Source organism: Typopeltis vanoorti, chromosome 24 (assembly GCF_054136105.1).
Source record: "Typopeltis vanoorti isolate ZY-2024b chromosome 24, IOZ_Tvanoo_1.0, whole genome shotgun sequence".
NCBI classification, from domain to species: Eukaryota; Metazoa; Arthropoda; class Arachnida; order Uropygi; family Thelyphonidae; genus Typopeltis; species Typopeltis vanoorti.
This window is the reverse complement of record NC_143572.1, coordinates 84,482,456-84,497,289: the sequence shown is the minus strand read 5'-3', so window position 1 is coordinate 84,497,289 and position 14,834 is coordinate 84,482,456. Positions and strand designations below refer to the sequence as shown.

General features: G+C 33.7%; 1 protein-coding gene and 1 long non-coding RNA gene across 2 annotated transcripts in view; both read left to right on the top strand.

The window, feature by feature from the left end:
* Positions 1-13,948, top strand: part of LOC150093506 (uncharacterized) — a 39,660-nt gene extending 25,712 nt beyond the window's left edge. The window contains exon 3 of the long non-coding RNA XR_016550401.1: positions 13,280-13,948. This is a non-coding gene — a long non-coding RNA (uncharacterized LOC150093506). The remainder of the gene's footprint in view (positions 1-13,279) is intronic.
* On the top strand, positions 8,249-13,948 carry LOC150093505 (uncharacterized). The gene has a single exon (XM_090413345.1). It carries the CDS (start codon positions 9,856-9,858, stop codon positions 12,160-12,162), a length of 2,307 nt encoding a protein of 768 aa, XP_090269471.1. The 5' UTR covers positions 8,249-9,855; the 3' UTR covers positions 12,163-13,948.
* Positions 13,949-14,834: the final 886 nt, after the last annotated feature.

The window sequence follows — 14,834 nt, the reverse complement described above, 5'->3', positions numbered from 1 at the left end:
TTTATATTTTGAAAAGTTAAAGACCGAATTCAAAAATGGTGATATCAGAATATGGTATATTATAGAGGGCATTTTGTCTGGGTACAAGGAATGGCTTGGGTGTTTGTTGAAATGGATAGGAATGTGGTTGTCAGAGAGAAATCAAAATGTAATGTATGGTTGTGGTGTGCAGTCAAAGATTAAGTTGGTGACCAGCGGGTGGTTGGTCGCCAAGCTCTATCATTCATATTTCAGTGATCAGTCCATTCCTGTTTAATTACTCCATTAACGATACTGAAGGAGATTTAATGAGTGATATTAATTTCTTTGCTGATAATGCTAATTTGAAGATGAGAAGAGTAATTAAAACATGGAGATCTTTCAAAATGACTTGAATAAGCCGTAATCGTGTAAACATTACGATGACTGTTCTTCAATGTGGATTTGTGAACTTTCGGTTGAAATGGGTTCAACCTGTATATTATATTAATTGAATTTCACTTCTGAATATTGATCACACTACAGATATATAGTTGGTGGCTGAGAGGAAAAAGAATTTCAGAGAGGCCTGTAACTAACATTAGCAAAATAGTAAAGATAATTATTTGGATGCTATGAAATATGTTGATTAATAGGGATAAAGTAGTCGTTATTCATGTTTAGAAAAGTTTGAAACGCCTGCATCTGGTGAAATGTTTCAGCATTATTCCGTATATCAAAACGAGATGGAAAAATCGCCGGTCTTCGAAACAATGAGTAAAGTCTGAGGGTTTATCAAATCACAACTGTCAGAAATGGGTTAAAACTAGTACTGTATAAATTTCTCTTTAAGAGTTGCTATAGGATAGGTTCATTCACTGAGCATTCCTCTTAACCCACTAGTATTTGAAATTCACTATTACGTTAATAATTGGAATTCATGGAGTTCTGCAATGATTATATAACTCTTGAAATGGTGACATTTTTTGCATACTCTGAAATAGACGGTGAGCATACAGCTTTGGAATTCGCAATTATTTTATTATCTACAAGTGAAAATCATATAATATTATACAGCTTACTAGAGTATACGGCATTAATCTTAAGAATATTCTAAACTTTAATAATACCATTCTGGTTTGTATATCCAGAGACAAAATATTATAAATATCACAGGATTAATATAATTCTCACGTAAAATGTGCGTGTTCATCTTTTTCGATCCTTCACAATACAAAAACCCGTTTTTTTTTTTTTTTTTTTTTTTTTTTTTTTTTTTTTTTTTTCATATGAATAAATAATTAAACAGTTGATAATAAAAGTGCTGAGCCTAAGTAAAGAACACGATTACTAATCAGTTGACTTTCTAAATACTCACTTGGTGTCCACCTTTAGTCTTATCTGTTTGAGGTATCTTCTGGTACAATACTTTTTGGAAGTTGATTCTGTGAAGGACAATACTACTATTTCAGAGAAATAATATTTCATGAAAATTCCAACTAATAGCAATCCTTGATTAGTTCGAAATTATGCACATCCTGTATATCTTTATAATTTAAGTTGAATCCTGTAATATCTTTAGATGGTAAAAGTTTGCAGTCTTCAGTTGAATCCCATCGTGCTTTATATATCTTTTGTCTATAGTCCTTTGTTCTTTTCACATTTTCACCACTTATTAAATTTTTGTAATCTAGGAAACATAAACTACGATTCGCCCAAAAGCATTTCATTGCCCATAATATATAAAGGTTTCTAACGAAACTCTTTTTACAGATATACTTTTCTGTCATAGTGCAATGATTCATGTGTGGATTCAACATTAGAATTTCGAATCTCAGAATTCTTGACCAATTCACAGAATGTAATGCGATTGTTTGTTGTTATGGCATTAATGCAGTAGCTGGAGAGGACACTGAATGTGAAATAAAAGGATTTGGAAGAGGAGAACGACTTCTACATTTTTATAAATAATATGACCTTATAGTTTGCAATATGCTTTTTGAAATACTGAAATGAAGACACTATACATGAAAATCGCCAAGAGATGTTCCATGAAAACAGATTAATTACATACTAGCTAACAATTGATATAAAAACCAACTCAAATCATACTATAGTCAGCCATTAGCTGAAATGACTAAACATTCGTTATTGCAAAATATCAAGAAAATACATTGAATAAGCATAGAATGAAATAGAATATTGAAATACTGCAACCCACATATAAAATAAAAAAAATTTAAAGAAGAGATTGCGTGCAAATAATAGTGGACAAGACATCAACAAGGAAATAAATAAAATTAACTTGCAAACTGTTTAATAGAGACATACATGCTGAATATTTCTATCTACATTTTTTTTTTTCATTCAGGGAGAAGACAGAAACGCTCGTAGCATTTAAATTCTGAATACAAGTATGTGTCATGCAGCATTCTTATAATATCACGTGGGTCGATAGCATCTATCCACTAGGAGAAAACACTATTACTTAATAGATACAGTGAGTCGTTGATAGAGAAATTATTTGATAGTTATCATCCCCTTTCCAGATTACAATGTAATGTTAAAAGGCTCCTCATTCCCTTCCTTGAAGGAACATCTAAATAAACAGCAAGGAACTTTCACAGATATAATTTGTGCACCACCTTCAAACAACTAGCCAGGAAGTTGTATTTTCAGTACAACCTATCAAACATATTTTATCACCTTTATCTTTGCCTGGATTTATGAAACGTCCTGTTCTTGTCATATTTGCTGCTTTGGCCATTTTGATACTATTAGAATCGAAGACAATCATGCTTATATAAGATGTTTGGATTTTGAAGGTTCAGGCCTTCTCATGCAATCGACGATAGATATAGGGGTCACTTGAACTGTAAAAAGATGCTACACTACAGTAGGATGAAATTTGATTGTAATCATCGTGAAATTCCTGCCACGTACCCTCAAGGGGTGTACAGGATATGATAGTACTACATGAAAAAAATTACATCATTACTAACTTCCTATCTACAATTTTCCTCCAAATCAGTCTGTTGCTTGTAAAGACTCCAACATTATCAGATCTTATATTTCTATTGTCTAAGGCCCTTTGTACCATATCCCTCCACCTATATCTTGGTCTTCCTCTGGGTCGTTTTGCTGCAAACCGGGCAGAGAACACTTGTTTTGCTAATCTTTCTTCGCCCATTCTGTTTAAGTGACCATATCACCTGAGATTAGCTCTGCTAATGCATTCCTGGATGCTGACAATGTCAAGTTCTTTCCTAATATCCTCGTTTTTAATATGATATTGCCATTGATGCCATCTGTTCATGCCTGTAATCTTTCTCAGGACTCATATCTCCAGTCTCTAGTTTTTGGTCAAGTGTTTTACTTCTGACCCAGCTCTCGGATCCATAAGTTAAAACTGGTTTGAACACTGTCTTGTATACAGCTAATTTTGTGTTCCGACTAATTTCTCTTTTATTCCATATGAATTTGTTCAAGTGACTTCCCCCCATACCAGCTTTGCTGATTCTGTTGTCTATTTCTATATTTAATTTACCATCTTAACTAAAAATCGTGCCTAAGTAACTGAAATGTTTTACTTGTTCCACAGGTTCTCCATTCACAACACAGTTGACATTTTCATTATCTTTGCCTTTTTATTGCTGACCTTTATACCATATCTATTACAACAGTTATTCAATTTAGTCAGGGAATCTTTCAGATTTGTAGTGGATTTATTTAGAAGTATAACATCATCCGCATAAAGCAAAGAGCTGACATTAATATCTCCAATTTTGATTATCATGTTTAATAACACTTTCCTTCATAATGTGATCCATATAGATAATGAATAACAGAGGGGATAATGTACATCCTTGTCCCACACCAGAATTAACATTAAACCATCATTCTGTACTTCCTTCAATTCCAACTGCTCACTTACAACTCAAATAAAGACTAAGTATTGCTTGATATAATGCCTCATTCATGCCATATAACTGTAGCGTATTGAATAACTTCTCTCTTGGCACCTGGTCATATGCCTTTTCCAAATTGACAAAACTTAAATACAGATCTTTGTTATATTCCCATGCTTTCTCGACTATTTGTCATAAAATGAAGATCTGATTCTGACACCCTCTATTTGCCCTGAATCCAGCTTTTCTTCCACAATTCTTCACAACCGTTTCTCAAGTATACTTGCATAGATTTTGCCAGGAACACTCAGTAGGGGAATACCTCTGTAATTCTCACATTCAGTTTTATTTCACTTTTTACCTTTTTGACATATGGGTACTAAGAGAGCTCTACTCTAATCATCGGGAATTTGTCCCTCTGTCCAGGCTTTCTGAACTAGGGAGTGCAGCCACTGTAAGACCTTAACTACCATACTTCAGCATTTCTGGTCGAATATTATCTACTCCTGCTGCCTTTCCACATTTCAAGCCTTTGATGGCTTTTTCTACTTCAAGTATGGATATGTATTCATGAACTGCATGCCTGGTCAGTGTTTTTTACCACTGTGCTGTCATCACTGCTTGTTTCATTTAGCAGTTTTTCAGAGTAATTACTCCATACTTGAAGTATATCTTTCACTCCTGTTTTCATGTCACTTTTGTCATCTCTAACTCCTTTTACAGCACTCTTTCCTCCATTCCTAAGCTTCTTCAACAACCTCTAGAATATTTTGTCACCTTCTTGATGTTTATTTTCTATATTCTTGCCAAAGTCCTCCCATGACTTTTGTTTAGCTAGTTTTACACATTGTTTAGCATTCTTGCATTTTTCTCTGTATTCCCTAAGAGCACAAGGTGGCTTATTTGCCAAGAACTTTTGCAGTGCTTTCTTCTTTTCCTTCACTGCCTGTTTAACTTCCTGTGTCCACCAATGAGTTCTAATTTTTCTATTCTTGCAGACAACTTCACCACATGCCTCTCTATCTGAATCAATCAGGGCTTTCTCACAAGGCTTGACACTGAATCTCCAAGGTTGATTCCTGTTATCAAACTCCTTCATTTTTCTTCAATGATCTTTGTGTATTTTATGTCTACAGTTCACATCTGAGAGCCCTCAACTTTTATTTGCTTTTGAACTTTCTTGCCTGTTATTCTTTTCAATATGAAATTCAATTTTATCCTGCTCAAGACTAAAGTGATGTTGATAGTGATGTTTTCTCCCTGGTGGCCTACACCAGGGAGAAAACATCACTATCAACAATAACATAGTCAATGAGACTTTTCTTATTCCTTGCCTCTTCTGTCCATGTGAATTTGTGCACATTTTTATGTTGAACAGGGTGTTGTTAATAAACGTCCATGTCCTGAGCAGAAATCCTTCAGATATTTGCCATTATTATTGGCTTTGCTCTTTTCTCCAAATTTTACCAAAATATTTTGGTATGTCTGACAATCATTTCATTGATTGTCCTTGCCTGAATATAACATTTTGTATTTATTGTTCAGAAAGATCTCACCAGTTTTTCTTTCTTTTTTTTTTTTTTTGTTTCAGTCACCCCTATTATGTCGATCTGGTACTTATCTAATTCCTCAGCTAGCTCATTTTTTTCTTTGCCATTCAGGCTTCTTATGTTGATAGTACTGATCTTTAACTCTGGTGATGTTGAGTTGGGGTGTGTTTTCAGATTTGTTCCAGTAGCTTGTCATTGCCTGAATATAACACTTTGTATTTATTGCTCAGAAAGATCTCTCCAGTTTTTTTTTTTTTTTTTTATGTTTCAGTCACCTCTATTATGTCGATCTGGTACTTATCTAATTCGTCAGCTAGCTCCATTTCTTTCCCATTCAGGCTTCTTATGTTGATAGTACTGATCTTTAACTCTGGTGATGTTGAGTTGGGGTGTGTTTTCAGATTTGTTCCAGTAGCTGACTTTTTGCTGTTTGTCCTGGTTCCCTGGAGAAAACAACGGGGACCTTGTTTAACCAGGCAACACCCCAGCTGGCATGAAATTTTGTCATGTACCAGAATTTTTTATTTTGATTTTAGCAATAAGAATACAATTTGGGCGGCTAAATCCTAAATTGCTAGCCCATCCTTGTTCGTTCAGTATAGTAGTACCCAACAGGCAACAAGGTGCACCACGAGAAGGTGAGGATTGGACATTAGGTCAGAAGCCCTGGTCGGTTTTTCCGCATTCCTTTAAAGGCTATGTGGAGGTCTCATCTCAGTTATACAACTTTGATGCTTAAACACCCTGAAATTTGATTGTATTTTTTTTAATCAAGTGAAGCTCTGTGCCACCATTCTGATCTTAATTGGAAAGACTGTATGCCTCTTTGTAAGTTGTGAGAAGTGATTTCTGTTTATTGGTTGTAATTTTTAATGTTTCATGTAATTATGTCTAATAAATGATTTTATTATTAATTTCTAAAAAAAATTATTAATATTTCTTAATTAATTATATATCTATTCCTACTCCTCTGAACTCTAATACTGTTTCCTTCTACTGGATAGCTGTGACCCACAGATGATATACTATATGCATGCTGTATGAATCAATATTGTATTGAGAATTTAAATGTTTTTACCAGATTTTCTGTCTTCCCCTGAACGAAGATTTTGACATATTGAACGAAATGTAATGAAGTAATATATTTTATTTAGTTTTCTCTTGCAGGTTATTCAAAACCTATAGAAATAAATAAAAGATCAACACAAAAAGTTAAGATTTACAAACCACTGTAAATCCCTTTTATTACTACAAATAAGTTACTTCAGTTAATAGAAGAACGAGAAAAGGGCAAAGTAAAAGAAAATTGTGAAAAGCAAGGAACACTATCGAAGATGACGAAGCAAAATTAAAGAAAGCTTCAAGAAAACAGCATAGGACAATTGGATAAAAAATATAAATAAAATGTGAAAAAGTGCTAATAAGGAATATTGAATAATTGCTGCTCATTCCTCCAGTTCGTCCCGAAAAAAAAAAAAAAAGGAGGAAAGTTATTGGTGAAAGAGAGAAAGAATGAATATCTTGAAGACTTATACCATGAAGAAAACATGAATAGTGAATTTACCGAACAAGAAATCATGGGCCAGAGAACCGCATTAAGGAATTTAAAGAAAGATCAATGAATTTCCTATGTAACACTGATGTGCAACAGATGAAACACCTGCTGAAATTGTAAGAATTGTTGTATTGCATCTGCAGGATTTCATCTTCCCAGATTTCTGCTTGATAGATTAGTGCTAGTGATTATTCAATTTCTAGGAAAATTTTAGCTGGATTATGTGAGAATCAACGGGATTTAAAATAGTCGTTAAAGAAAGTGGATGAGGTTTCATCTGATCATTAACTATATAAAATAATGGTAACAGTGTCAAAAAGGAATATAAAATAATTGTGATTACAGGAAAAATAATGAGAAAATAACATCACTCATATCTTAGAGGAATTATCCAAGATGTTGGAAGATGTACACTGAAAATACAAAGAATTACTATGGCAAATAAGTATTAAAGAAAAAATCATTTAATACAAGCAAGATTAGTAAAGACATATAGAAAGAAAACAAACGAATAAATTTTTCAAGAAATAAAACAGTCTAATATTGAAGACAGTCATTTTGTGTCACATGAGACAATGAAGGTGTTATAGACGTGTTGGAAGGCGATAAACCTGAAAAAAGAAGAAGGCAGCCAAAATACACCTTTTTAGGGGAAGTGTTTACTTTAGTCGGAAGAGGAATGCCAGAAATAGTGTGATCTGGCAGAGGAATCTCTGCATTTCCACAGGGATTATCGCTTAGAATGATGTAGAGAAGGAAATCCTAAGAACTAACAGAATAATATCAACAGAAGAATGGCTGTTCATGCTACCTACAGCTGTAAATCACAATTGCTCATCTAATAATAATTGACACAACCAACTGAATAAAATGGTAATTTTAAGAAATTCGCTCTCCAATTGAAAAACCATTTTTAAACTTTAACCGTTATTTCAGTTTCCATGTGTGCAAGAAATACCTTCATATCTAACTTCATCCTCAGTTATTCCTGAGGACACGTTCAACTAAAGAATATAATACGGCGCCATGGCTCTCTGATTAGCTTATTATTTTGTGATTGTGTGCGTGTGGCAAACAAAATCAGGTTTGTTAACACAATCATCATTTTAAAAGCGATAATAATCTTATTTTCCATTGAAAATTTTGCCGTTACTTTTGTTTTGACTATTCATTAAAAATATTAAATTTCTGGAGTAAAACTCATGCATTAATTTCGATTAAATATTAGTTAAAAAGTTGAATTTAACATTAATTACATAATTTCTCTTTACAGATTGTGAATAGGGTTAGTGCCATGAGACATTTTGCCTACTAATGCATTAAAACTAAGCTGATAAGCCACATTGTATGAAGACTATTAAGTTGTAGTAAACATTTCATGCTGGATTTGCGAAATAAAAATCAAATATTTATTAAGAGGTTGTTCTTCTAGTGGTGTAATGGAAAAGCATCAAATGAGAATGGAATTGACAACTCAAATTCAAAAAACAATGAGTAAATCTACAAAAACAGCTCAGTCGCATTTTCTGTTGAAATATCTTAACTGAGAAGAAAATCGGGAAAAGTATTTCGTTTGTGCGTCATCCAAGATGCAGTTTGTATATCAGAGTATGAACCAACATACGAAAACGCACAATAATCAGTCAGATAAAAAAAAAATATGTGCAAAGTATTCCACAAATCCTTTAAGTGATCAGATCAACTTAAAACATCAAAGTTCAGCAATCGAACAATAATAGACTCCAGAGGTAAGCGGTCATCCTAAAAATGTGGGAAAAACTCATCCTCGACAGCCTAAAAGGGCACCAGAAAATGCACGTGGAAGAAGACAGGAAAATATTCCTCTGTACGACATGTCTGAAGAATTTCTTTGATTCAGTAAATCTTTGAGAGCATCTGAAAACCCACTCAGTCGGGAAGCTATTTCATATGAAAATTACAGGAAGACCTTTTCCTCATTTACACACCTGAAGAGGCACAAGGCTACAGTGAACTGCAATGAAATCTGTTGATATGTGAAATACGACAGACAGTTTTCCACCTGATATTATTTGAGGATACAAATTTTGTGCTTCATGTATCAGAACACCGTTTCATCTCCGAAAAATTCAAGAAAACATCGCTTACAGTCCTCTCTTCAAAGACATAAAACTGGCTAATACTCTGAAACGTGTTCGTTTTTCCTAATGTAGAAAAGGTTTCTATTTTAGTTCTTTTGAGGTACATTTGAGAAATTGTGAACACTATAAACTTTGACGATTAAATTACCTGGCATGAAGAACACAGCCGACCACAAATCAATGTGCAAAACATTTTCCTCAATGTCATTTCTTTAAACACATTATGTTTTTCACATGAATGAGAGGTCTTTTCAATCCCAAATATGCCACAAGACATTTGCTCCCACTCAGAAACTAAAATACGAAATAGTTTCTGTGCCCTTGCAAGAAAAACCTTTCACCTGTGAAATATGTGACAGCCTTTTGTGATGAAGTAAAGCTTTTATTTCACATCAGAAGGGTTCACAGGAAAGAGAAGATGTTTGTGTATGAAATTTGCAGGAAATCATATGGCTGTAGACAAAGCTTTAAGAATCATCTCACATTGAAGAAAAACCTTTTACCTATTATGTCTACCTCTACGTTTTCATCGCTATGGTCCCATAAAAGGCACCAAGATCTTCATGCACTCAGTGAAGAAAAGTTTTTTCTTGCAAAACACGTGGCAAACATTCTCAATCATAAAAACCACATTAAGTAGCAAACTAAAGATGATTTTTCCTTTACAATTGAAACCTGTTAGAAGAAATTCTACATATTGTCTCACATGACAAGTCACGAAAGAGTTCACATCACAGAAACCGTTTCCAAATTAAATTTACAACATGAGTCTGAAAAATTCTCTAAAAGTACATACTGGTGTTAAACCTTTTCTATGCGAAATTTGCAACAAGGTGTTTTCAGACAGTTCGAGTCTGAAAAGTCATCTAACAGTGCATACTGGTAAGAAACCTTTTCCATGTGAAATTTGTAACAAGAAGTTTACAAAGATTTTCTATGTGAAAAGACATCTAAGAGTGCATACTGGTGAGAAAACTTTTCTATGCGAAATGTGCAGCAAGAAGTTTTCAGACAGTTCCAGTCTGAAAAGTCATCTAAGGGTGCATACTGGTGAGAAACCCTTTTCATGCGAAATTTGCAACAAGATGTTTTCACAGTCTTCAAGTCTGAAAAGTCATCTAAGAGTGCATACTGGTGAGCAACCCTTTTCATGCGAAATTTGCAACAAGATGTTTTCACAGAGTTCCAGTCTGAAAAGACATCTAATTGTGCATACACACGAGGAACATTTTCTTTGTAAAATTTGCAACAACAAGTTTTTACGCAGTTCGGATCTGAAAAGACATCTAAAATTGCATACTGGTGAGAAACCTTTTCTATGCGAAATTTGCAACAAGAGGTTTTTACGCAGTTCGGATCTGAAAAGACATCTAAGATTGCATACTGGTGAGAAACCTTTTCTATGCGAAATTTGCAAGAAGACCTTTTCCATCAGTTCCCATCTGAAAAGTCATCTAAGAGTGCATACTGGTGAAAAACCTTTTCCATGCGAAATTTGCAAGAAGGCCTTTTCCATCAGTTCCAGTCTGAAAAGTCATCTAAGAGTGCATACTGGTGAGAAACCTTTTCTCTGTGAAATTTGCAACAAGAAGTTTTCACAGAGTTGCGATCTGAAAAGTCACCTAAGAGTGCATACTGGTGAGAAACCCTTTTCATGCGAAATTTGCAACAAAAAGTTTTCACAGAGTTGCGATCTGAAAAGTCACGTAAGAGTGCATACTGGTGAAAAACCCTTTTCATGCGAAATTTGCAACAAGATGTTTTCACGCAGTTCGAGTCTGAAAAGTCATCTAAGAGTGCATACTGGTGAGAAACCCTTTTCATGCGAAATTTGCAATAAGATGTTTTCACAGAGTTCCAGTCTGAAAACTCATCTAATTGTGCATACACATGAGGAATATTTCCTTTGTAAAATTTGCAACAAGAGGTTTTTACGCAGTTCGGATCTGAAAAGACATCTAAGATTGCATACTGGTGAGAAACCCTTTTCATGCGAAATTTGCAACAAGGTGTTTTCACGCAGTTCGAGTCTGAAAATTCATCTAAGAGAGCATACTGGTGAGAAACCTTTTCTATGTGAAATTTGCAAGAAGACATTTTCCATCAGTTCCAGTCTGAAAAGTCACCTAAGAGTGCATACTGGTGAGAAACCCTTTTCATGCGAAATTTGCAACAAGAAATTTTCACAGAGTTGCGATCTGAAAAGTCACGTAAGAGTGCATACTGGTGAGAAACCCTTTTCTTGCGAAATTTGCAACAAGGTGTTTTCACGCAGTTCGAGTCTGAAAATTCATCTAAGAGAGCATACTGGTGAGAAACCGTTTCTATGTGAAATTTGCAAGAAGACGTTTTCCATCAGTTCTAGTCTGAAAAGTCATCTAAGAGTGCATACTAGTGAGAAACCCTTTTCATGCAAAATTTGCAACAAGATGTTTTCACGCAGTTCGAATCTGAAAAGTCATCTAAGAGTGCATACTGGTGAGAAACCCTTTTCATGCGAAATTTGCAATAAGATGTTTTCACAGAGTTCCAGTCTGAAAACTCATCTAATTGTGCATACACATGAGGAATATTTTCTTTGTAAAATTTGCAACAAGAGGTTTTTACGCAGTTCAGATCTGAAAAGACATCTAAGATTGCATACTGGTGAGAAACCGTTTCTATGTGAAATTTGCAATAAGAAATTTTCAAACAGTTCTAATCTGAAAAGTCATCTAAGAGTGCATACTGGTGAGAAACCCTTTTCCTGCAAAATTTGCAACAAGAATTTTTCAGACAGTTGGTGTCTAAAAAGTCATCTAAAAGTGCACACTGGTGAGAAACCTTTTCTTTGTGAAATTTGCAACAAGAAGTTTTCAAACAGTTCGAATCTGAAATGCCATCTAAGAGTTCACAGTGGTGAGAAACCTTTTCTTTGCAAAATTTGCAACAAAAAGTTTTCAAACAGTTTGATTCTGAAAAGTCATCTAAGGATGCATACCAGTGATAATTCTTTTACTTCTCCTATGTGTAGCTCTAAGTTTTCTGCTATAGAATCCTTAAAAGCACCAAAAATGATACCATCCGATTGATGAAAAGCTTTGTCTGTAAAATATGTTGCAAACAATTTTTGAATAAGGTTAACATAAAAATACACTTGACAGATTGCTCCTTTGCATGCAAAATTTTTCTCAAAAAATTCCTCAACTCGTTTAACCTGAAAAGATGCGAAAAAGTTCTTACCAGAGAGAAACCGTTTCCATTGGTCGAAATATGTAACAAGAGTCTGAAAAGAACTACGAGTTAATACTGGTGAGAAATCTTTCACTTGTACTGTGTGTAGCTCTACGTTTTTGCCTATACAGTCCCTTAAATAACACCAAAAATGCTACCATGTGACTAAAGAAAATTTTATTTCATGTAAAATATGGGAAACAATTTTCTGAATAAGACTATCTTAAAGATCACATTAAAAGTCACAGCAGAGATTACTCCTTTACGTGCAAAAACTCACACAAAAAATTTCTCGACTCGTCTCGTCTCATTTGAAATGACACGAAAGTTTTAACACCAGAGAGACTTTTTTCATCTGAAATTTAGAAGAGATTTTCTGACAGTTCAAGTCTGAAAAGACATCTAAGAATACATACTGATGAGAATTCTTTCACTTGTACAACGAGGGGGGAAACATTTCTGCGAGAGGAACTTCTGGTGACCCACTGAAGAATTCAACACAGCTTATGAGTGGTATGTGATCATGTCTTGATATGTACAATTATATAATTGCATTTATCTAAGTCGCCCTTTTAAGCACAACTTAAAAGTATTTGTTGTAAATAGATTTATTTTTTTTTGAAAATAATTAATCCAAGTGAGTAGCAAAGGTTTTCTAAGTGATAGTTGAGTTTTAAAAATATCATTACATGGACTGAAGGAAAATTCATCGTAAATTTATAAAAACAGTGTGAACGAATGGGTTTTAATATCACACAAAAATTGAATTAATGTTGATATTGTATAGTGCTATATGTTGAAGAAAGTTGCGGCATCGGCAACCTGCTGACACCAAGCAGGGATTTTCCAATCATTTCAAGGCTCAATATTTTTTTTTTGTTTAATTTTTGCTGCTAATTTAGAAATAAAATTCTCTTGAAGGAATGGATACACTGCTTTCCTAAATGACTACCTGTGATTTATTTATTTTTTAAGGTATTTGGTCGATCCTCGCATGTTTAAATTAAATCGATGGCTTCGCTTCGCACTTGAAGATGAAAATAGAACAAAAAGCTGTTTCAAAGAAGTGTTTGAAGAACTTATATATATATATTTTTTGTACAAGGCACTAGGAAAATGAAAAATATTTGAGATCATTCTGGGTAATTTTTGTTTTTTGTTTTTCTCTGACACCTGGTGAATTTTGTAATGCTAATATTTATAAACCATGAAAATTTCCACAAAACCTTTTGATGTGTAGCCATACTGCCCTCGTCCTTTGAAGTTCATATGTTTTAAAACCGTCAGAGTACGAAAGAACAAGAAAATAATGACAGTCTGGGAAACAGCAGCAGCTAGTATACGACAATGCGCAACTTCAATGTACGTGCTTCATTTTCATCATAAATATCAAAGTGGGCTTTTTCAGTGACTTTGAATGGATAAAATTTCAGTTAATTAGTTTTATTGTTTTCCTTATTTATTTTAATTTTAACTATAATTTCATATGTTCCATTTTTTCTTAATTTAGTGTGAAATGAGAATTGTATTTATCTGCTTTGCAGAAAATTTACGTGTGAAATGTAAATTACAAATTGTAATTGCTAAGCAATTTTTACTGGGGTGTTTCACTTTCTGAAATTTAATAAAATGCATTTTTTTAAAGTTGTGAGAATATTTTAATAACATAATTGCTTTTAACAAATACTCATATTAATGTATAAGCTTTTTTAAAAGTTATAATAAATAGTTTTCGGATGTGACAATGTAATTCCTGGGATATAACTGAAATTCAATTCTAAAAAAAGCAAATTAGTTATCACGCACACATTCATTTCTCGACTTCAAAATAGGACTTGTACATCTCTTCTTGAATTTTTGTTCATCGAAATTTAACTTGCAACATCCTTGAGGAAACTTCATCTAAATGAACTCAACAAAGTATTCTCTTATAATTATGACATCGATTTACCTAATTTCTAATCCCAATTATAATCACTTTAGTTTCTCATTCATTACTCTCATGATGCTCTGTCAGTATACAAATTTTTCTCCACCACTATTATTTAGTTTCATTAGAGATGACACCATACCCATAAGATTTTGTACATGATCCAACTTATTTCTAGAAGTGCAATAGTCTATTGGAAGAAGTTTTAGCCATTATTAAAAACTTGCACCAGGAAAAGGTATCTGATGAGATTCGAGAGAACGTTTGAAAAAGTTCATATTTTCTATTTTATAAACATTTACAGTCGACTGTAATTGCCAAGTGATTAAAATTTCATGCATTATTTTATTTATTAACATATTAAACCACTGTATTATAATACAGTGGTTGTAATACCAACTCTATTATTTTATAAAATAATAGAGTTGGTATTATGGAAACAAAATTAAAATAAACTGGGTGGGATGGGTGAAGCACATCGGGAATATTATTATTTCTGGTAGGGCTATCTAAGGCATGAAGGCCATCCCACTATGCCCAGCTAAATGCTAGCAGGAGAAGACAGAAGAGTAAATGGGCACCATCTGCATTAACGTACTT

Bases quoted from the DNA above. Each gene is read 5' to 3' on its own strand.
- LOC150093505 (XM_090413345.1), top strand. From the start codon at position 9,856: ATGAGTCTGAAAAATTCTCTAAAAGTACATACTGGTGTTAAACCTTTT.